The 24,649-nt window shown below is 48.7% G+C and overlaps 2 protein-coding genes across 3 annotated transcripts in view; one reads left to right on the plus strand and one right to left on the minus strand.

Annotated features, from left to right (window-relative positions):
• LOC139550071 (ubiquitin carboxyl-terminal hydrolase 33-like) overlaps positions 1-24,649 on the minus strand; it is a 570,053-nt gene that overhangs the window by 40,687 nt on the left and 504,717 nt on the right. The gene's annotated exons all lie outside the window — the stretch shown is intronic.
• On the plus strand, positions 26-17,270 carry rabggtb (Rab geranylgeranyltransferase subunit beta). Of its 2 annotated transcripts, none has more exons than XM_071360685.1 (9): positions 26-251; positions 1,133-1,240; positions 2,193-2,390; positions 2,997-3,102; positions 3,918-3,970; positions 4,665-4,775; positions 6,521-6,646; positions 13,464-13,613; positions 14,634-17,270. In XM_071360685.1, exons 1-9 carry the CDS (start codon positions 204-206, stop codon positions 14,772-14,774), a joined length of 1,041 nt encoding a protein of 346 aa, XP_071216786.1. In that variant the 5' UTR covers positions 26-203; the 3' UTR covers positions 14,775-17,270. The 2 variants fall into 2 exon arrangements, with proteins under 2 accessions (XP_071216786.1, XP_071216787.1); XM_071360686.1 differs by lacking the exon at positions 26-251 and adding an exon at positions 317-654.

Below are 24,649 nucleotides of genomic sequence, written 5' to 3' on the forward strand. Positions count from 1 at the left end.
TGATCTATTGGGATTTGGAAAATCCTGTTAATATTTTTCACCACTTTATGTTCACCCAGCGTTAGATCTATTTACAATGACGGCCTACCAAAAGGCCTCCTGCCGGGACGGGGGCTGGGATAAAAAAGAAATAATATATAGGACAAAACACACATCACAAGAGATACCGAAGACAACATAACAAGGCAGCAACACATGACAAGATGGTACAAACATTATTGGACAAAGTCAACAGCACAAAGGTCAAGAAGGTAGAGACAACAATACATCACACAAAGCAGCCACAACTGTCAGTAAGAGTGTCCATGATTGAGTCTTTGAATGAAAAGATTGAGATAAAACTCCAGTTTGAGTGTTTGTTGCAGTTCGTTCCGGTCGCTAGCTGCAGCGAAATGAAAATAGCGACCCAGGGATGTTCCATAGCCACAAAACCTTGCCCATTTCTACAATTTATCTTGTTAAAATTAGATTTTAAACTCAACCTTAATCACACTGCTAATCTTATGCCTAACCTTTAAAACCGGAAATATATTTGTTATCGACAATTTTGAGTGTGGCTGTGGAAACGTTTTGTGTCCCGCCCTGTCTGTCGCGTTGGTGACGTGTACAATTCATGAGGCAAACATTCTGCGCCGCCTGAAGATATCAAGGATGGTAACTTGAATCCTGATTAAAATGACTATTCTTCTTGCTGTAATTTTCCATAAATTGGACACAGCTGATTTAGTTTGTTTCGTATTATCTGCTTGTACTTATACAGTGAGAAATATATTCCCTGTCGATTAAAAAACCCCAAGTCTTAGCAAAAATGATGGCTAACTGTAGCTAGTAACGTTACTGTCATTGTTTTCATCCAGAGCAGAGGAAATGGCCCGCTAGAAAATCAACTATGTTGTAGCAGCTGCTCATCTCTATCCAACGGCTCTTACTAGAGAAGAACAAAAATATATGTTATCTTCTCAATCTGATTGTTGTATTCTGAGCAGCAGTCAATGTATTATTAGCCAAACTGGTAGTTGCTAGCTAGCTCCATAGTCAGTTTTACTAGGCTAGCTAGCTGTATCTGTCTTGCTAGTTTTGTATCTGACTATGAAATAACAGTTAGCTACATTTCTCCCATTTGTTATTTTAGGGGACCCAAGTAAAAGATGTAGTGATCAAGTCTGATGCCCCCAGTGCTCTACTGTTGGACAAGCATGCAGACTATATTGCTGCCTACGGATCCAAGAAGGATGACTATGTAAGTATTGGATGTTATGCTGACATCATTTCACTGACTCCCGTCTGTGGCAGGTGAACAAGGATGTCTTTGATTAGACCAGTCATGGAAAGCATTAAAAAACAAACAACCCTGCACCTCTCCAAGAGATGTTTGAGAAACTCTGCTCTAACTACGTGGAGGTAGTTAGCTATCTATGTTTCAATTGTTCATTGATATCATGTGTCCCTCCCTCCCTCCCTCCCTCCCTCAGGAGAATACGTTGTCAGAGTACATGAGGATGAGTGGATGTTGCTAGCGAGCTGTGTGGTTCATGTGTCGTTCCTCAGGAGAACACGTTGTCAGAGTACATGAGGATGAGTGGATGTTGCTAGCGAGCTGTGTGGTTCATGTGTCGTTCCTCAGGAGAACACGTTGTCAGAGTACATGAGGATGAGTGGTTCATGTGTCGTTCCTCAGGAGAACACGTTGTCAGAGTACATGAGGATGAGTGGATGTTGCTAGCGAGCTGTGTGGTTCATGTGTCGTTCCTCAGGAGAACACGTTGTCAGAGTACATGAGGATGAGTGGATGTTGCTAGCGAGCTGTGTGGTTCATGTGTCGTTCCTCAGGAGAACACGTTGTCAGAGTACATGAGGATGAGTGGATGTTGCTAGCGAGCTGTGTGGTTCATGTGTCGTTCCTCAGGAGAACACGTTGTCAGAGTACATGAGGATGAGTGGATGTTGCTAGCGAGCTGTGTGGTTCATGTGTCGTTCCTCAGGAGAACACGTTGTCAGAGTACATGAGGATGAGTCGATGTAGCTAGCGAGCTGTGTGGTTCATGTCTCGTTCCTCAGGAGAACACGTCAGAGAACCTGTTTCATTTGTTGATTGATTCCCTGTATCATCCCTCTCCTCTGCCTGAAGTGGATGTTGTTATCTACCAGTTAACTGGTTTCAGTCATTGATATCCTCTGTTTTCCCGTCACAGGAGTACACCCTGTCAGAATATCTGCGGATGTCAGGTATCTACTGGGGCCTGACGGTGATGGACTTGATGGGTCAGCTGACCAGGATGAACCAACAGGAGATCTCTGACTTCATCAAGTCCTGTCAGCACGACTGTGGAGGTATCAGCGCCAGCATCGGACACGACCCACACGTCCTCTACACGCTCAGTGCTGTACAGGTATAATACAACACAACATGACATTACTTAAATTAACAATAACATCAGCGCCAGCATCGGACACGACCCACATCTGTAGTTCAGCACTGTGAATGTTAGACATGACATAACACCACTCACCTGTAGCTCAACGCTGTGAAGGTTAGACATGACAACACCACCCAAACCTGTAGCTCAACGCTGTGAAGGTTAGACATGACAACACCACCCACACCTGTAGCTCAACGCTGTGAAGGTTAGACATGACATAACACCACTCACACCTGTAGCTCAACGCTGTGAAGGTTAGACATGACAACACCACCCAAACCTGTAGCTCAACGCTGTGCAGGTTAGACATGACATAAGATCACCCACACCTGTTATACACACTCAGCGCTGTGAAGGTTAGACATGACATTACTTAAATTAACAATAACATCAGCGCCAGCATGGGACACGACCCACACCTGTAGCTCAGCGCTGTGAAGGTTAGACAGATGGATACATAACATAATTTGTTTTTGGACAAGTTCAGATAGTAACAATCTATTTCGTGCCTAGAAAACACAGCTGTAGACATATAACCTTACAGACATATATATATATATAAAAACTCTCCCTCAGATCCTCTCGTTGTATGATAATGTGAACGTGCTGGACGTGGACAAGGTGGTGGAGTACGTCAGAGGACTGCAGCAGGAGGATGGGTCGTTCGCTGGAGACAAATGGGGTGAGTTTATGTCTGGGTTTCTGCACAATGTCGAGATGATGGTGGTTGATGCATTGAAGATCATAGATACATTTTATAACTTGAGATGAAGCTGAATTAATCTAGCCAAATCATCCCTACTGCCTCTCAAGACCCTGATGGAGGACTCCATCTCTATGGAATCCCAATCCTTTCCCGTTTCAATTATTTGGGAGAATGTATATTTCCTTCCTTAGATAAAACCCAGAAACATTAACAGAACGCTCAAATCAATCCAATCCGACCTCAGTAGATGGAATAATATCCCAGTTGCTTTAACCGGCAGAATATCTATTGTCAAAATGAGTACAGTGCATTTGGAAAGTATTCAGACCCCTTCACTTTTCCCACATATTGTTACGTTACATCCTTATTCTAAAATGGATTTAATCGTTTTTTCCCTCAATCAACACACAATACCCCATAATGACATCACAATACCCCATAATGACATCACAATACCCCATAATGACATCACAATACCCCATAATGACATCACAATACCCCATAATGACAAAGCAAATGGACTGAAGGGGGGTTGGGAGGGAGGATGGGGACTGAAGGGGGAGATGGGTTATCTTTGTATGCATTTCTTTGATTGTTTTGTACCTGTAACCCCCCCACCCCCCATCAGAAAAAACAAATAAAAAGTTGGTCACAAAAAAAAAAGAGCTGATAGTGGTGGTCCTGGCAGTCTGTTGTTGCTGATGTCTGTAAGCAGGAAGTCACCCCACTGTCTATCATGATGCCATATTGCTGACCTTTAACCTGTCTGTCTTCATCTGATGTCTCTACAGGGGAGATAGACACACGATTCTCTTTCTGTGCTGTTGCAACACTCGCATTGCTGGTACGCCTCAAATTAACTCTGTCATATTGTCTTTGGTTACTAGCTAACGGATTATATGTATTTTAATCATTTAATCCTGTATTTTAATCATTTATTTAACTTGTACAGTGCTTTTCATTACAGAAAATTATCTCAAAGCGCATTAAAAGGAAAACAAGGGCTGGGAGTGGAGACAGTTTGGATGAAAGGCTGGGAGTGGAGACAGTTTGGATGAAAGGCGGGGAGTGGAGGCAGTTTGGATGAAAGGCTGGGAGTGGAGGCAGTTTGGATGAAAGGCTGGGAGTGGAGGCAGTTTGGATGAAAGGCGGGGAGTGGAGGCAGTTTGGATGAAAGGCTGGGAGTGGAGACAGTTTGGGTGAAAGGCTGGGAGTGGGAGGCAGTTTGGATTGGAAATCAGTGTAGCGTCTGGAGGGAGGGGGCATCGATGGTCCAGCCAGAGAGAGACATATATATTCCCCCCCCCTGTATGTACAGCACATTGCATATTGTTGTTTGTTTCCTGTATGTAACGTTACAGCACATTGCAACAAATGTTTATTTTGTATATAAGACACCCTCACCTGTCAGTCATTTTGCCTTTGGTTGCTAGTTTAGGGATTGTATCGTTTGAGGATAGACGTTGTTCTGTACAGTGCTTTGTATCATTAGGTTTGTACACAACAGTAGTTAACTGTTTTGGTCTGTGTGTCTGCAGGGTAAGCTGGATGCCATTAACATGGACAAGGCTGTGGAGTTTGTTCTGTCCTGTATGAATTTTGATGGCGGGTTTGGCTGCAGACCAGGATCAGAGTCTCATGCCGGACAGGTATTCTGGGTTCAGCTATTGGTTCTGCTACTAAACTCAGCAAAAAAAGAAACGTCCTCTCACTTTCAACTGTGTTTATTTTCAGCAAACTTAACATATGTAAATATTTGTATGACCATAACAAGATTCAACAACTGAGACATAAACTGAACAAGTTCCACAGATATGTGACTAACAGAAATTGAATAATGTGTCCCTGAACAAAGGGGGGGGTCAAAATCAAAAGTAACAGTCAGTATCTGGTGTGGCCACCAGCTGCAATAAGTACTGCCGTGCATCTCCTCCTCATGGACTGCACCAGATTTGCCAGTTCTTGCTGTGAGATGTTACCCCACTCTTCCACCAAGGCACCTGTAAGTTCCCAGACATTTCTGGGGGGAATGGCCCTAGCCCTCACCCTCCGATCCAACAGGTCCCAGACGTGCTCAATGGGATTGAGATCCGGGCTCTTCGCTGGCCATGGCAGAACACTGACATTCCCATCTTGCAGGAAATCACACACAGAACGAGCAGTATGGCTGGTGGCATTGTCCTGCCGGAGGGTCATGTCAGGATGAGCCTGCAGGAAGGGTACCACATGAGGGAGGAGGTAACGCACAGCGTTGAGATTGCATGCAATGACAACAAGCTCAGTCCGATGATGCTGTGACACACCGCCCCAGACCATGACACACCCTCCACCTCAAAATCGATCCCGCTCCAGAGTACAGGCCTCGCTGTAACGCTCATTCCTTCAACGATAAACGCGAATCCGACCATCACCCCTGGTGAGACAAAACCGCTACTCGTCAGTGAAGAGCACTTTTTGCCAGTCCTGTCTGGTCCAGCGAAGGTGGTTTGGTGCCCATAGGCGATGTTGTTGCCAGTGATGTTTGGTGAGGACCTGCCTTACAACAGGCCTACAAGCCATCAGTCCAGCCTCTCTCAGCCTATTGCGGACAGTCTGAGCACTGATGGAGGGATTGTGCGTTCCTGGTGTAACTCGGGCAGTTGTTGCCATCCTGTACCTGTCCCGCAGGTGTGATGTTCGGGACGTACCGATCCCGTGCAGGTGTTGTTACACGTGGTCTGCCACTGCGAGGATGATCAGCTGTCCGTCCTGTCTCCCTGTAGGGCTGTCTTAGGCGTCTCACAGTACGGACATTGCAATTTATTGCCCTGGCCACATCTGCAGTCCTCATGCCTCCTTGCAGCATGCCTAAGGCACGTTCACGCAGATGAGCAGGGACCCTGGGCATCTTTCTTTTGGTGTTTTTCAGAGTCAGTAGAAAGGCCTCTTTAGTGTCCTAAGTTTTTATAACTGTGACCTTAATTGCCTGTAAGCTGTTAGTGTCTTGAAGACCGTTCCACAGGCGCATGTTCATTAATTGTTTATGGTTCATTGAACAAGCATGGGAAGTGTTTAAACCCTTTACAATGAAGATCTGTGAAGTTATTTGGATTTTTACTAATTATCTTTGAAAGACATGGTCCTGAAAGACATGGTCCTGAAAGACATTGTCCTGAAAGACAGGGTCCTGAAAGACAGGGTCCTGAAAAAGGATGTTTCTTTTTTTGCTGAGTTTATGTTACTGTCATGCATTTAGAAAAATATTTCAGACATTATTTCATAATTTCATAATTTTATTTCCTCCCTCCATCTTTTCCTTGGCTACTCTCCTTGCTCTCTCATCCTCTGCTCTCCTACCCTCCCCTCTGCTCTCCTCCCCTCCCCTCTTTCCTTCTATCTCCTCCTCTCTTCTTAGATCTACTGTTGTACAGGGTTCCTGTCTATAACAGGCCAGTTACACCAAGTGAATGCTGACCTGCTGGGCTGGTGGCTCTGTGAGAGACAGCTTCCCTCGGGAGGTCTCAACGGACGCCCTGAGAAAGTAGGAGCTTGGGGTTGATTCGGTCATTAATATCATATAATTCACAGTTCTATTTCATTCTGTGGTTTGGGATTCAGCACAAGGCCTCATTACTGACACAAGTTTAATGTGGTGAAACATACTTATAGATTCCCTACCCTCATTGCTGGGCATTTGAAACGATTGACTATGGCATAATTTGTTACCATGTCTCATCGTACCTCTCTCGGCTGCCTGATGTATGTTACTATGTCTCGTTGTACCCCCCTCCCTCGGCTAGCTACCTGATGTATGTTACTATGTCTCATTGTACCTCCCTCCCTCGGCTAGCTACCTGATGTATGTTACTATGTCTCGTTGTACCCCCCTCCCTCGGCTAGCTGCCTGATGTATGTTACTATGTCTCGTTGTACCTCCCTCGGCTAGCTACCTGATGTATGTTACTATGTCTCGTTGTACCTCCCTCGGCTAGCTGCCTGATGTATGTTACTATGTCTCGTTGTACCTCCCTCGGCTAGCTGCCTGATGTATGTTACTATGTCTCGTTGTACCTCCCTCGGCTAGCTACCTGATGTATGTTACTATGTCTCGTTGTACCTCCCTCGGCTAGCTACCTGATGTATGTTACTATGTCTCGTTGTACCCCCCTCCCTCGGCTAGCTGCCTGATGTATGTTACTATGTCTCGTTGTACCTCCCTCGGCTAGCTGCCTGATGTATGTTACTATGTCTCATTGTACCTCCCTCGGCTAGCTGCCTGATGTATGTTACTATGTCTCGTTGTACCTCCCTCGGCTAGCTGCCTGATGTATGTTACTATGTCTCATTGTACCTCCCTCGGCTAGCTGCCTGATGTATGTTACTATGTCTCGTTGTACCCCCCTCCCTCGGCTAGCTACCTGATGTATGTTACTATGTCTCGTTGTACCTCCCTCGGCTAGCTACCTGATGTATGTTACTATGTCTCGTTGTACCTCCCTCGGCTAGCTGCCTGATGTATGTTACTATGTCTCGTTGTACCTCCCTCGGCTAGCTGCCTGATGTATGTTACTATGTCTCGTTGTACCCCCCTCCCTCGGCTAGCTACCTGATGTATGTTACTATGTCTCGTTGTACCCCCCTCCCTCGGCTAGCTACCTGATGTATGTTACTATGTCTCGTTGTACCTCCCTCGTCTAGCTACCTGATGTATGTTACTATGTCTCGTTGTACCTCCCTCGGCTAGCTGCCTGATGTATGTTACTATGTCTCATTGTACCCCCCTCCCTCGGCTAGCTGCCTGATGTATGTTACTATGTCTCGTTGTACCCCCCTCCCTCGGCTAGCTACCTGATGTATGTTACTATGTCTCGTTGTACCCCCCTCCCTCGGCTAGCTACCTGATGTATGTTACTATGTCTAGTTGTACCTCCCTCGGCTAGCTGCCTGATGTATGTTACTATGTCTCGTTGTACCTCCCTCGGCTAGCTGCCTGATGTATGTTACTATGTCTCGTTGTACCTCCCTCGGCTAGCTGCCTGATGTATGTTACTATGTCTCATTGTACCTCCCTCGGCTAGCTGCCTGATGTATGTTACTATGTCTCATTGTACCTCCCTCGGCTAGCTACCTGATGTATGTTACTATGTCTCGTTGTACCCCCCTCCCTCGTCTAGCTACCTGATGTATGTTACTATGTCTCGTTGTACCTCCCTCGGCTAGCTGCCTGATGTATGTTACTATGTCTCATTGTACCCCCCTCGGCTAGCTGCCTGATGTATGTTACTATGTCTCATTGTACCCCCCTCGGCTAGCTGCCTGATGTATGTTACTATGTCTCGTTGTACCCCCCCCTCCCTCGGCTAGCTACCTGATGTATGTTACTATGTCTCGTTGTACCCCCCTCCCTCGGCTAGCTACCTGATGTATGTTACTATGTCTCGTTGTACCCCCCTCGGCTAGCTACCTGATGTATGTTACTATGTCTCGTTGTACCTCCCTCGGCTAGCTACCTGATGTATGTTACTATGTCTCGTTGTACCTCCCTCCCTCGGCTAGCTGCCTGATGTATGTTACTGTGTCTCGTTGTACCTCCCTCCCTCGGCTAGCTGCCTGATGTATGTTACTGTGTCTCGTTGTACCTCCCTCCCTCGGCTAGCTGCCTGATGTATGTTACTATGTCTCGTTGTACCCCCTCCCTCGGCTAGCTACCTGATGTATGTTACTATGTCTCGTTGTACCCCCCTCCCTCGGCTAGCTACCTGATGTATGTTACTATGTCTCGTTGTACCCCCCTCCCTCGGCTAGCTACCTGATGTATGTTACTATGTCTCGTTGTACCTCCCTCGGCTAGCTACCTGATGTATGTTACTATGTCTCGTTGTACCTCCCTCGGCTAGCTACCTGATGTATGTTAATATGTCTCATTGTACCCCCCTCGGCTAGCTACCTGATGTATGTTAATATGTCTCATTGTACCCCCCTCGGCTAGCTGCCTGATGTATGTTACTCGTGATGGGTGCTGGCCTCTCTCGGCTAGCTATATGTTACTGTGTCTCATTGTACCTCCCTCTGCTAGCTGCCTGATGTATGTTACTCGTGATGGGTGCTGGCCTCTCTCGGCTAGCTATATGTTACTGTGTCTCATTGTACCTCCCTCTGCTAGCTACCTGATGTATGTTACTGTGTCTCATTGTACCTCCCTCTGCTAGCTGCCTGATGTATGTTACTCGTGATGGGTGCTGGCCTCTCTCGGCTAGCTATATGTTACTGTGTCTCATTGTACCTCCCTCGGCTAGCTACCTGATGTATGTTACTATGTCTCGTTGTACCTCCCTCGGCTAGCTACCTGATGTATGTTACTATGTCTCGTTGTACCCCCCTCCCTCGGCTAGCTGCCTGATGTATGTTACTATGTCTCGTTGTACCTCCCTCGGCTAGCTACCTGATGTATGTTACTATGTCTCGTTGTACCTCCCTCGGCTAGCTACCTGATGTATGTTACTATGTCTCGTTGTACCCCCCTCCCTCGGCTAGCTGCCTGATGTATGTTACTATGTCTCGTTGTACCTCCCTCGGCTAGCTGCCTGATGTATGTTACTATGTCTCAGTGTACCTCCCTCGGCTAGCTGCCTGATGTATGTTACTATGTCTCGTTGTACCTCCCTCGGCTAGCTGCCTGATGTATGTTACTATGTCTCGTTGTACCTCCCTCGGCTAGCTGCCTGATGTATGTTACTATGTCTCATTGTACCTCCCTCGGCTAGCTGCCTGATGTATGTTACTATGTCTCGTTGTACCCCCCTCCCTCGGCTAGCTACCTGATGTATGTTACTATGTCTCGTTGTACCTCCCTCGGCTAGCTACCTGATGTATGTTACTATGTCTCGTTGTACCTCCCTCGGCTAGCTGCCTGATGTATGTTACTATGTCTCGTTGTACCTCCCTTCGGCTAGCTGCCTGATGTATGTTACTATGTCTCGTTGTACCCCCGTCCCTCGGCTAGCTACCTGATGTATGTTACTATGTCTCGTTGTACCCCCTCCCTCGGCTAGCTACCTGATGTATGTTACTATGTCTCGTTGTACCTCCCTCGTCTAGCTACCTGATGTATGTTACTATGTCTCGTTGTACCTCCCTCGGCTAGCTGCCTGATGTATGTTACTATGTCTCGTTGTACCCCCCTCCCTCGGCTAGCTGCCTGATGTATGTTACTATGTCTCATTGTACCCCCCTCGGCTAGCTACCTGATGTATGTTACTATGTCTCGTTGTACCCCCCCTCCCTCGGCTAGCTACCTGATGTATGTTACTATGTCTCGTTGTACCCCCCTCCCTCGGCTAGCTACCTGATGTATGTTACTATGTCTCGTTGTACCCCCCTCCCTCGGCTAGCTACCTGATGTATGTTACTATGTCTCATTGTACCTCCCTCGGCTAGCTGCCTGATGTATGTTACTATGTCTCATTGTACCTCCCTCGGCTAGCTACCTGATGTATGTTACTATGTCTCGTTGTACCCCCCTCCCTCGTCTAGCTACCTGATGTATGTTACTATGTCTCGTTGTACCTCCCTCGGCTAGCTGCCTGATGTATGTTACTATGTCTCGTTGTACCTCCCTCCCTCGGCTAGCTGCCTGATGTATGTTACTATGTCTCATTGTACCCCCCTCGGCTAGCTGCCTGATGTATGTTACTATGTCTCGTTGTACCTCCCTCGGCTAGCTGCCTGATGTATGTTACTATGTCTCGTTGTACCTCCCTCGGCTAGCTACCTGATGTATGTTACTATGTCTCGTTGTACCTCCCTCGGCTAGCTGCCTGATGTATGTTACTATGTCTCGTTGTACCTCCCTCGGCTAGCTACCTGATGTATGTTACTATGTCTCGTTGTACCTCCCTCGGCTAGCTACCTGATGTATGTTACTATGTCTCGTTGTACCCCCCTCCCTCGGCTAGCTGCCTGATGTATGTTACTATGTCTCGTTGTACCTCCCTCGGCTAGCTGCCTGATGTATGTTACTATGTCTCATTGTACCTCCCTCGGCTAGCTGCCTGATGTATGTTACTATGTCTCGTTGTACCTCCCTCGGCTAGCTGCCTGATGTATGTTACTATGTCTCATTGTACCTCCCTCGGCTAGCTGCCTGATGTATGTTACTATGTCTCGTTGTACCCCCCTCCCTCGGCTAGCTACCTGATGTATGTTACTATGTCTCGTTGTACCTCCCTCGGCTAGCTACCTGATGTATGTTACTATGTCTCGTTGTACCTCCCTCGGCTAGCTGCCTGATGTATGTTACTATGTCTCGTTGTACCTCCCTCGGCTAGCTGCCTGATGTATGTTACTATGTCTCGTTGTACCCCCCTCCCTCGGCTAGCTACCTGATGTATGTTACTATGTCTCGTTGTACCCCCCTCCCTCGGCTAGCTACCTGATGTATGTTACTATGTCTCGTTGTACCTCCCTCGTCTAGCTACCTGATGTATGTTACTATGTCTCGTTGTACCTCCCTCGGCTAGCTGCCTGATGTATGTTACTATGTCTCGTTGTACCCCCCTCCCTCGGCTAGCTGCCTGATGTATGTTACTATGTCTCATTGTACCCCCCTCGGCTAGCTACCTGATGTATGTTACTATGTCTCGTTGTACCCCCCCTCCCTCGGCTAGCTACCTGATGTATGTTACTATGTCTCGTTGTACCCCCCTCCCTCGGCTAGCTACCTGATGTATGTTACTATGTCTCGTTGTACCCCCCTCCCTCGGCTAGCTACCTGATGTATGTTACTATGTCTCGTTGTACCTCCCTCGGCTAGCTGCCTGATGTATGTTACTATGTCTCGTTGTACCTCCCTCGGCTAGCTGCCTGATGTATGTTACTATGTCTCGTTGTACCTCCCTCGGCTAGCTGCCTGATGTATGTTACTATGTCTCATTGTACCTCCCTCGGCTAGCTGCCTGATGTATGTTACTATGTCTCATTGTACCTCCCTCGGCTAGCTACCTGATGTATGTTACTATGTCTCGTTGTACCCCCCTCCCTCGTCTAGCTACCTGATGTATGTTACTATGTCTCGTTGTACCTCCCTCGGCTAGCTGCCTGATGTATGTTACTATGTCTCATTGTACCCCCCTCGGCTAGCTGCCTGATGTATGTTACTATGTCTCATTGTACCCCCCTCGGCTAGCTGCCTGATGTATGTTACTATGTCTCGTTGTACCCCCCCCTCCCTCGGCTAGCTACCTGATGTATGTTACTATGTCTCGTTGTACCCCCCTCCCTCGGCTAGCTACCTGATGTATGTTACTATGTCTCGTTGTACCCCCCTCGGCTAGCTACCTGATGTATGTTACTATGTCTCGTTGTACCCCCCTCCCTCGGCTAGCTGCCTGATGTATGTTACTGTGTCTCGTTGTACCTCCCTCCCTCGGCTAGCTGCCTGATGTATGTTACTGTGTCTCGTTGTACCTCCCTCCCTCGGCTAGCTGCCTGATGTATGTTACTATGTCTCGTTGTACCCCCCTCCCTCGGCTAGCTGCCTGATGTATGTTACTATGTCTCGTTGTACCTCCCTCCCTCGGCTAGCTACCTGATGTATGTTACTATGTCTCGTTGTACCCCCCTCGGCTAGCTACCTGATGTATGTTACTATGTCTCGTTGTACCTCCCTCCCTCGGCTAGCTGCCTGATGTATGTTACTATGTCTCATTGTACCCCCCTCGGCTAGCTGCCTGATGTATGTTACTATGTCTCGTTGTACCTCCCTCGGCTAGCTGCCTGATGTATGTTACTATGTCTCGTTGTACCTCCCTCGGCTAGCTGCCTGATGTATGTTACTATGTCTCATTGTACCCCCCTCGGCTCGCTACCTGATGTATGTTACTATGTCTCATTGTACCTCCCTCGGCTAGCTACCTGATGTATGTTACTATGTCTCGTTGTACCTCCCTCGGCTAGCTACCTGATGTATGTTACTATGTCTCGTTGTACCTCCCTCGGCTAGCTACCTGATGTATGTTACTATGTCTCGTTGTACCTCCCTCGGCTAGCTACCTGATGTATGTTAATATGTCTCATTGTACCCCCCTCGGCTAGCTACCTGATGTATGTTAATATGTCTCATTGTACCCCCCTCTGCTAGCTGCCTGATGTATGTTACTCGTGATGGGTGCTGGCCTCTCTCGGCTAGCTATATGTTACTGTGTCTCATTGTACCTCCCTCTGCTAGCTGCCTGATGTATGTTACTCGTGATGGGTGCTGGCCTCTCTCGGCTAGCTATATGTTACTGTGTCTCATTGTACCTCCCTCTGCTAGCTACCTGATGTATGTTACTGTGTCTCATTGTACCTCCCTCTGCTAGCTGCCTGATGTATGTTACTCGTGGTGGGTGCTGGCCTCCCTGAAGATCATTGGTAGGATCCACTGGATAGACAAGTCCAAGCTGAGGTCCTTTATTTTGGCCTGTCAGGATGAGGAGACGGGGGGCTTTGCTGACCGACCAGGAGACATGGTGAGCTCATAATATCATCATCTCGGTTAACCCAGGATGTAGCAGGTAGGAACGGGGGTGTAGCAGGTTGGGGGGGAGTTTAGCAGGTAGGAACGGGGGTGTATCAGGTTGAGGGGGAGTTTAGCAGGTAGGGGAAGGGAGTTTAGCAGGCAGGGGAAGGGAGTTTAGCAGGTAGGGGAAGGGAGTTTAGCAGGTATAGGGGGAGGGAGTTTAGCAGGTATAGGGGGAGGGAGTTTAGCAGGTATAGGGGGAGGGAGTTTAGCAGGTATAGGGGGAGGGAGTTTAGCAGGTATAGGGGGAGGGAGTTTAGCAGGTAGGGGGAGGGAGTTTAGCAGGTATAGGGGGAGGGGGAGTTTCAGCAGGTGTAGGGGGAGGGAGTTTAGCAGGTGTAGGGGGAGGGAGTTTAGCAGGCAGGGGAAGGGAGTTTAGCAGGCAGGGGAAGGGAGTTTAGCAGGTAGGGGAAGGGAGTTTAGCAGGTATAGGGGGAGGGAGTTTAGCAGGTATAGGGGGAGGGAGTTTAGCAGGTATAGGGGGAGGGAGTTTAGCAGGTATAGGGGGAGGGAGTTTAGCAGGTATAGGGGGAGGGAGTTTAGCAGGTAGGGGGAGGGAGTTTAGCAGGTATAGGGGGAGGGAGTTTAGCAGGTGTAGGGGGAGGGAGTTTAGCAGGTGTAGGGGGAGGGAGTTTAGCAGGTGTAGGGGGAGGGAGTTTAGCAGGTGTAGGGGGAGGGAGTTTAGCAGGTGTAGGGGGAGGGAGTTTAGCAGGTGTAGGGGGAGGGAGTTTAGCAGGAAGGGAGGGGGGGAGTTTAGCAGGAAGGGAGGGGGGGAGTTTAGCAGGGAGGGAGTTTAGAAGGGAGGGGGGGTTTAGCAGGTAGGAAGGGAGGGGGGAGATACCCTTACATGATGTGTAAACCTTGTCTGACACCTGGAGACTCATCTTAGTTCCCAGTGCTAATGGCTACATTTAGCTAGGTAGGTTCATGTTTCTGTCCTCTTCCTCATTCTGTCTCCTCTCTTCTTCAGGTGGACCCATTCCATACTCTGTTTGGCGTAGCAGGTCTGTCTCTGCTGGGAGAGGGCCAGATAAAGGACGTCAATCCTGTTCTCTGTATGCCTGAAGACGTGTTGGAGAGGCTGGGCTTGCACCCAGACCTCCTCAGCTAGCTCTTCACTCATCTACACACACCAGGGGCGTGGTCACATCTCTGTTGGCAATTCAGGAAGAAAACAGACAATTCTATTGAATTAACTGAACTGAACCCCAGCCTCCCACTCTCCACCCTGCACATCCCCACCCCTCCACCCTGCACCTCCCCACCCCTCCACCCTGCACCTCCCCACCCTGCACCTCCCCACCCCTCCACCCTGCACCTCCCCACCCCTTCACCCTGCACCTCTCCACCTCTCCACCCTGCACCTCTCCACCCTGCACCCCTCCACCCTGCACCTCCCCACCCCTGCACCCCTCCACCCTGCACCACCCCACCCCTCCACCCTGCACCTCTCCACCCTCCATCTCTCCACCCTCCATCTCTCCACCCTGCACCTCTGCACCCCTCCACCCTCCACCTCCCCACCTCTCCACCCTGCACCTCCCCACCCCTGCACCCCTCCACCCTGCACCTCCCCACCCTGCACCACCCCACCCCTCCACCCTGCACCTCTCCACCCTCCATCTCTCCACCCTCCACCTCCCCACCCCCCACCTCCCAGATTTGGATAATCTAATCCTGTGTAGGGTTAGTGATTTGGATAATCTAATCCTGTGTAGGGTTAGTGATTTGGATAATCTAATCCTGTGTAGGGTTGGTGATTTGGATAATCTAATCCTGTGTAGGGTTAGTGATTTGGATAATCTAATCCTGTGTAGGGTTAGTGATTTGGATAATCTAATCCTGTGTAGGGTTAGTGATTTGGATAATCTAATCCTGTGTAGGGTTGGTGATTTGGATAATCTAATCCTGTGTAGGGTTGGTGATTTGGATAATCTAATCCTGTGTAGGGTTGGTGATTTGGATAATCTAATCCTGTGTAGGGTTAGTGATTTGGATAATCTAATCCTGTGTAGGGTTAGTGATTTGGATAATCTAATCCTGTGTAGGGTTGGTGATTTGGATAATCTAATCCTGTGTAGGGTTGGTGATTTGGATAATCTAATCCTGTGTAGGGTTAGTGATTTGGATAATCTAATCCTGTGTAGGGTTGGTGATTTGGATAATCTAATCCTGTGTAGGGTTAGTGATTTGGATAATCTAATCCTGTGTAGGGTTAGTGATTTGGATAATCTAATCCTAGTAGCATCCAACATTTTGGCGCTAAACATTTTATACATCCAAATCTCATCCTTCGTGGAGAGTTACTGAATAGCACTGAGTCACATTCACGTCATCTTAATCTGGGATCCTTAAATGGGTTTTTCTTTTCTCCAGAGGGAGTCTGTGTCCTAAATGGAACCCTATTCCCTATCTAGTGAACTCTTTTTGACCAGGGCCCATAGGACTTTTTGTCAAGAGTAGTGCATTAAATAGGGAATAGGGTGCCATTGGAGAAGCACGCTGTATTATAGCGATAATCACTTTAACATATGCATTTATTTACTGTGTTTGTCTTTTGTTTTCTGAGAACCATATTGAAGTGGTTGTTAGTGTCATGTGTGGCGTCAACGTGTTGTGCTGTTACCTGAAAAGGCTTGGCGTCAATTCCATTTAAATGCAGTCATTTCAGGAAGTAGACTGAGAGAGCAAGAGGATAAGTAACAATATGGGGATGAGGTAGTTGGGTGTTCCTCTCTAGCGATGCGTGAGTGTTCTTCGTCTTTCTGTGATGATTAAGCGCCCCCTGTCACACAGTGGGAGAGAATTACATCCTGATGATTAAGCGCCCCCTGTCACACAGTGGGAGAGAATTACATCCTGATGATTAAGCGCCCCCTGTCACACCGTGGGAGAGAATTACATCCTGATGATTAAGCGCCCCCTGTCACACAGTGGGAGAGAATTACATCCTGATGATTAAGCGCCCCCTGTCACACAGTGGGAGAGAATTACATCCTGATGATTAAGCGCCCCCTGTCACACAGTGGGAGAGAATTACATCCTGATGATTAAGCGCCCCCTGTCACACAGTGGGAGAGAATTACATCCTGATGATTAAGCGCCCCCTGTCACACAGTGGGAGAGAATTACATCCTGATGATTAAGCGCCCCCTGTCACACAGTGGGAGAGAATTACATCCTGATGATTAAGCGCCCCCTGTCACACAGTGGGAGAGAATTACATCCTGATGATTAAGCGCCCCCTGTCACACAGTGGGAGAGAATTACATCCTGATGATTAAGCGCCCCCTGTCACACAGTGGGAGAGAATTACATCCTGATGATTAAGCGCCCCCTGTCACACAGTGGGAGAGAATTACATCCTGATGATTAAGCGCCCCCTGTCACACAGTGGGAGAGAATTGGAATTTGAGTTTTGTTCGAGAATTGACTGAATCGAAATGGAATTGACCCCAACCCTGTTACCTGAATGATATCCACCTGTCCAAGTGTCAAGCAATGGACAAATAATACACTGTTATGTGACAATACATATCTATCTACTCACCTTTAACAACAGTGTTAACTCATCTTGTAGTAGGCAATAAATACATTGATTCAAGGGTGAAGTTGTGGTGTACATATTGGAGGTCCCGAACAGTAGACGGTGAGTCTGGGGGGACATTTAAAACCTGTTTCCTGCAATTCTACACAGTTTGCCATCACTTATTATGCCTCTCCTGAGGGGTATATGGAGGGGCTATTCAGTGGGGTATATGGAGGGGGTATTCAGTATGGTATATGGAGGGGCTATTCAGTATGGTATATGGAGGGGGTATTCAGTATGGTATATGGAGGGGGTATTCAGTATGGTATATGGAGGGGGTATTCAGTGGGGTATATGGAGGGGGTATTCAGTATGGTATATGGAGGCGCTATTCAGTATGGTATATGGAGGGGGTATTCAGTGGGGTATATGGAGGGGGTATTCAGTGGGGTATATGGAGGGGGTATTCAGTATGGTATATGGAGGCGCTATTCAGTATGGTATATGGAGGGGGTATTCAGTGGGGTATATGGAGGGGCTATTCAGTGGGGTATATGGAGGGGCTATTCAGTATGGTATATGGAGGGGCTATTCAGTATGGTATATGGAGGGGCTATTCAGTGGGGTATATGGAGGGGGTATTCAGTATGGTATATGGAGGCGCTATTCAGTATGGTATATGGAGGGGGTATTCAGTGGGGTATATGGAGGGGGTATTCAGTGGGGTATATGGAGGGGCTATTCGGAGGGCTATTCAGTGGGGTATATGGAGGGGGTATTCAGTGGGGTATTCAGTGGGGTATATGGAGGGGGTATTCAGTGGGGTATATGGAGGGGGTATTCAGTGGCGTATATGGAGGGGGTATTCAGTGGGGTATATGGAGGGGGTATTCAGTGGGGTATATGGAGGGGGTATTCAGTGGGGTATATGGAGGGGCTATTCGGAGGGCTATTCAGTGGGGTATATGGAGGGGTATATGGAGGGGGTATTCAGTGGGGTATATGGAGGGGGTATTCAGTATGGTATATGGAGGGGGTATTCAGTGGGGTATATGGAGGGGCTATTCGGAGGGCTATTCAGTGGGGTATATGGAGGGGGTATTCAGTGGGGTATATGGAGGGGGTATTCAGTGGGGTATATGGAGGGGCTATTCAGTGGGGTATATGGAGGGGGTATTCAGTGGGGTATATGGAGGGGGTATTCAGTGGTGTATATGGAGGGGGTATTCAGTGGGGTATTCAGTATGGTATATGGAGGGGGTATTCAGTGGGGTATATGGAGGGGCTATTCGGAGGGCTATTCAGTGGGGTATATGGAGGGGGTATTCAGTGGGGTATATGGAGGGGGTATTCAGTGGGGTATATGGAGGGGGTATTCAGTATGGTATATGGAGGCGCTATTCAGTATGGTATATGGAGGGGCTATTCAGTATGGTATATGGAGGGGCTATTCAGTGGGGTATATGGAGGGGCTATTCAGTGGGGTATATGGAGGGGCTATTCAGTATGGTATATGGAGGGGCTATTCAGTATGGTATATGGAGGGGCTATTCAGTGGGGTATATGGAGGGGGTATTCAGTATGGTATATGGAGGCGCTATTCAGTATGGTATATGGAGGGGGTATTCAGTGGGGTATATGGAGGGGGTATTCAGTGGGGTATATGGAGGGGCTATTCGGGAGGGCTATTCAGTGGGGTATATGGAGGGGGTATTCAGTGGGGTATTCAGTGGGGTATATGGAGGGGGTATTCAGTGGGGTATATGGAGGGGGTATATGGAGGGGGTATATGGAGGGGGTATTCAGTGGGGTATATGGAGGGGCTATTCGGAGGGCTATTCAGTGGGGTATATGGAGGGGTATTCAGTGGGGTATATGGAGGGGGTATTCAGTGGGGTATATGGAGGGGGTATTCAGTATGGTATATGGAGGGGGTATTCAGTGGGGTATATGGAGGGGCTATTCGGAGGGCTATTCAGTGGGGTATATGGAGGGGGTATTCAGTGGGGTATATGGAGGGGGTATTCAGTGGGGTATATGGAGGGGCTATTCAGTGGGGTATATGGAGGGGGTATTCAGTGGGGTATATGGAGGGGGTATTCAGTGGTGTATATGGAGGGGGTATTCAGTGGGGTACATGGAGGGGGTATTCAGTATGGTATATGGAGGGGGTATTCAGTGGGGTATATGGAGGGGCTATTCGGAGGGCTATTCAGTGGGGTATATGGAGGGGGTATTCAGTGGGGTATATGGAGGGGGTATTCAGTGGGGTATATGGAGGGGCTATTCAGTGGGGTATATGGAGGGGGTATTCAGTGGGGTATATGGAGGGGGTATATGGAGGGGGTATTCAGTGGTGTATATGGAGGGGGGTATTCAGTGGGGTATATGGAGGGGGTATTCAGTATGGTATATGGAGGGGGTATTCAGTGGGGTATATGGCGGGGCTATTCGGAGGGCTTTTCAGTGGGGTATATGGAGGGGGTATTCAGTGGGGTATATGGAGGGGGTATTCAGTGGGGTATATGGAGGGGATATTCAGTGGGGTATATGGAGGGGGTATTCGGAGGGCTATTCAGTGGGGTATATGGAGGGGGTATTCAGTGGGGTATATGGAGGGGGTATATGGAGGGGGTATTCAGTGGGGTATATGGAGGGGGTATTCAGTGGGGTATATGGCGGGGGTATTCAGTGGGGTATATGGAGGGGGTATTCAGTGGGGTATATGGAGGGGCTATTCGGAGGGCTATTCAGTGGGGTATATGGAGGGGGTATTCAGTGGGGTATATGGAGGGGGTATTCAGTGGGGTATATGGAGGGGGTATTCAGTATGGTATATGGAGGGGGTATTCAGTGGGGTATATGGAGGGGCTATTCGGAGGGCTATTCAGTGGGGTATATGGAGGGGGTATTCGGAGGGCTATTCAGTGGGGTATATGGAGGGGGTATTCAGTGGGGTATATGGAGGGGGTATTCAGTATGGTATATGGAGGGGGTATTCAGTGGGGTATATGGAGGGGCTATTCGGAGGGCTATTCAGTGGGGTATATGGAGGGGGTATTCAGTGGGGTATATGGAGGGGGTATTCAGTGGAGTATATGGAGGGGCTATTCAGTGGGGTATATGGAGGGGGTATTCAGTGGGGTATATGGAGGGGGTATTCAGTGGTGTATATGGAGGGAGTATTCAGTGGGGTATATGGAGGGGGTATTCAGTATGGTATATGGAGGGGGTATTCAGTGGGGTATATGGCGGGGCTATTCGGAGGGCTTTTCAGTGGGGTATATGGAGGGGGTATTCAGTGGGGTATATGGAGGGGGTATTCAGTGGGGTATATGGAGGGGATATTCAGTGGTGTATATGGAGGGGGTATTCGGAGGGCTATTCAGTGGGGTATATGGAGGGGGTATTCAGTGGGGTATATGGATGGGGTATTCAGTGGGGTATATGGAGGGGGTATTCAGTGGGGTATATGGAGGCGCTATTCAGTATGGTATATGGAGGGGGTATTCAGTGGGGTATATGGAGGGGGTATTCAGTGGGGTATATGGAGGGGGTATTCAGTATGGTATATGGAGGCGCTATTCAGTATGGTATATGGAGGGGGTATTCAGTGGGGTATATGGAGGGGCTATTCAGTGGGGTATATGGAGGGGCTATTCAGTATGGTATATGGAGGGGCTATTCAGTATGGTATATGGAGGGGCTATTCAGTGGGGTATATGGAGGGGCTATTCAGTATGGTATATGGAGGGGCTATTCAGTATGGTATATGGAGGGGCTATTCAGTGGGGTATATGGAGGGGGTATTCAGTATGGTATATGGAGGCGCTATTCAGTATGGTATATGGAGGGGGTATTCAGTGGGGTATATGGAGGGGCTATTCGGAGGGCTATTCAGTGGGGTATATGGAGGGGGTATTCAGTGGGGTATTCAGTGGGGTATATGGAGGGGGTATTCAGTGGGGTATATGGAGGGGGTATTCAGTGGCGTATATGGAGGGGGTATTCAGTGGGGTATATGGAGGGGGTATTCAGTGGGGTATATGGAGGGGGTATTCAGTGGGGTATATGGAGGGGCTATTCGGAGGGCTATTCAGTGGGGTATATGGAGGGGTATTCAGTGGGGTATATGGAGGGGGTATTCAGTGGGGTATATGGAGGGGGTATTCAGTATGGTATATGGAGGGGGTATTCAGTGGGGTATATGGAGGGGCTATTCGGAGGGCTATTCAGTGGGGTATATGGAGGGGGTATTCAGTGGGGTATATGGAGGGGGTATTCAGTGGGGTATATGGAGGGGCTATTCAGTGGGGTATATGGAGGGGGTATTCAGTGGGGTATATGGAGGGGGTATTCAGTGGTGTATATGGAGGGGGTATTCAGTGGGGTATATGGAGGGGGTATTCAGTATGGTATATGGAGGGGGTATTCAGTGGGGTATATGGCGGGGCTATTCGGAGGGCTTTTCAGTGGGGTATATGGAGGGGGTATTCAGTGGGGTATATGGAGGGGGTATTCAGTGGGGTATATGGAGGGGGTATTCAGTATGGTATATGGAGGGGGTATTCAGTGGGGTATATGGAGGGGCTATTCGGAGGGCTATTCAGTGGGGTATATGGAGGGGGTATTCAGTGGGGTATATGGAGGGGGTATTCAGTGGGGTATATGGAGGGGCTATTCAGTGGGGTATATGGAGGGGGTATTCAGTGGGGTATATGGAGGGGGTATATGGAGGGGGTATTCAGTGGTGTATATGGAGGGGGTATTCAGTGGGGTATATGGAGGGGGTATTCAGTATGGTATATGGAGGGGGTATTCAGTGGGGTATATGGCGGGGCTATTCGGAGGGCTTTTCAGTGGGGTATATGGAGGGGGTATTCAGTGGGGTATATGGAGGGGGTATTCAGTGGGGTATATGGAGGGGATATTCAGTGGGGTATATGGAGGGGGTATTCGGAGGGCTATTCAGTGGGGTATATGGAGGGGGTATTCAGTGGGGTATATGGAGGGGGTATATGGAGGGGGTATTCAGTGGGGTATATGGAGGGGGTATTCAGTGGGGTATATGGCGGGGGTATTCAGTGGGGTATATGGAGGGGGTATTCAGTGGGGTATATGGAGGGGCTATTCGGAGGGCTATTCAGTGGGGTATATGGAGGGGGTATTCAGTGGGGTATATGGAGGGGGTATTCAGTGGGGTATATGGAGGGGGTATTCAGTATGGTATATGGAGGGGGTATTCAGTGGGGTATATGGAGGGGCTATTCGGAGGGCTATTCAGTGGGGTATATGGAGGGGGTATTCGGAGGGCTATTCAGTGGGGTATATGGAGGGGGTATTCAGTGGGGTATATGGAGGGGGTATTCAGTATGGTATATGGAGGGGGTATTCAGTGGGGTATATGGAGGGGCTATTCGGAGGGCTATTCAGTGGGGTATATGGAGGGGGTATTCAGTGGGGTATATGGAGGGGGTATTCAGTGGAGTATATGGAGGGGCTATTCAGTGGGGTATATGGAGGGGGTATTCAGTGGGGTATATGGAGGGGGTATTCAGTGGTGTATATGGAGGGAGTATTCAGTGGGGTATATGGAGGGGGTATTCAGTATGGTATATGGAGGGGGTATTCAGTGGGGTATATGGCGGGGCTATTCGGAGGGCTTTTCAGTGGGGTATATGGAGGGGGTATTCAGTGGGGTATATGGAGGGGGTATTCAGTGGGGTATATGGAGGGGATATTCAGTGGTGTATATGGAGGGGGTATTCGGAGGGCTATTCAGTGGGGTATATGGAGGGGGTATTCAGTGGGGTATATGGATGGGGTATTCAGTGGGGTATATGGAGGGGGTATTCAGTGGGGTATATGGAGGCGCTATTCAGTATGGTATATGGAGGGGGTATTCAGTGGGGTATATGGAGGGGGTATTCAGTGGGGTATATGGAGGGGGTATTCAGTATGGTATATGGAGGCGCTATTCAGTATGGTATATGGAGGGGGTATTCAGTGGGGTATATGGAGGGGCTATTCAGTGGGGTATATGGAGGGGCTATTCAGTATGGTATATGGAGGGGCTATTCAGTATGGTATATGGAGGGGCTATTCAGTGGGGTATATGGAGGGGGTATTCAGTATGGTATATGGAGGCGCTATTCAGTATGGTATATGGAGGGGGTATTCAGTGGGGTATATGGAGGGGGTATTCAGTGGGGTATATGGAGGGGCTATTCGGAGGGCTATTCAGTGGGGTATATGGAGGGGGTATTCAGTGGGGTATTCAGTGGGGTATATGGAGGGGGTATTCAGTGGGGTATATGGAGGGGGTATTCAGTGGCGTATATGGAGGGGGTATTCAGTGGGGTATATGGAGGGGGTATTCAGTGGGGTATATGGAGGGGGTATTCAGTGGGGTATATGGAGGGGCTATTCGGAGGGCTATTCAGTGGGGTATATGGAGGGGTATTCAGTGGGGTATATGGAGGGGGTATTCAGTGGGGTATATGGAGGGGGTATTCAGTATGGTATATGGAGGGGGTATTCAGTGGGGTATATGGAGGGGCTATTCGGAGGGCTATTCAGTGGGGTATATGGAGGGGGTATTCAGTGGGGTATATGGAGGGGGTATTCAGTGGGGTATATGGAGGGGCTATTCAGTGGGGTATATGGAGGGGGTATTCAGTGGGGTATATGGAGGGGGTATTCAGTGGTGTATATGGAGGGGGTATTCAGTGGGGTATATGGAGGGGGTATTCAGTATGGTATATGGAGGGGGTATTCAGTGGGGTATATGGAGGGGCTATTCGGAGGGCTATTCAGTGGGGTATATGGAGGGGGTATTCAGTGGGGTATATGGAGGGGGTATTCAGTGGGGTATATGGAGGGGGTATTCAGTATGGTATATGGAGGCGCTATTCAGTATGGTATATGGAGGGGCTATTCAGTATGGTATATGGAGGGGCTATTCAGTGGGGTATATGGAGGGGCTATTCAGTGGGGTATATGGAGGGGCTATTCAGTATGGTATATGGAGGGGCTATTCAGTATGGTATATGGAGGGGCTATTCAGTGGGGTATATGGAGGGGGTATTCAGTATGGTATATGGAGGCGCTATTCAGTATGGTATATGGAGGGGGTATTCAGTGGGGTATATGGAGGGGGTATTCAGTGGGGTATATGGAGGGGCTATTCGGAGGGCTATTCAGTGGGGTATATGGAGGGGGTATTCAGTGGGGTATTCAGTGGGGTATATGGAGGGGGTATTCAGTGGGGTATATGGAGGGGGTATTCAGTGGCGTATATGGAGGGGGTATTCAGTGGGGTATATGGAGGGGGTATATGGAGGGGGTATTCAGTGGGGTATATGGAGGGGCTATTCGGAGGGCTATTCAGTGGGGTATATGGAGGGGTATTCAGTGGGGTATATGGAGGGGGTATTCAGTGGGGTATATGGAGGGGG

Source organism: Salvelinus alpinus, chromosome 23, assembly GCF_045679555.1.
Source record: "Salvelinus alpinus chromosome 23, SLU_Salpinus.1, whole genome shotgun sequence".
In the NCBI taxonomy this organism is placed as follows: Eukaryota; Metazoa; Chordata; class Actinopteri; order Salmoniformes; family Salmonidae; genus Salvelinus; species Salvelinus alpinus.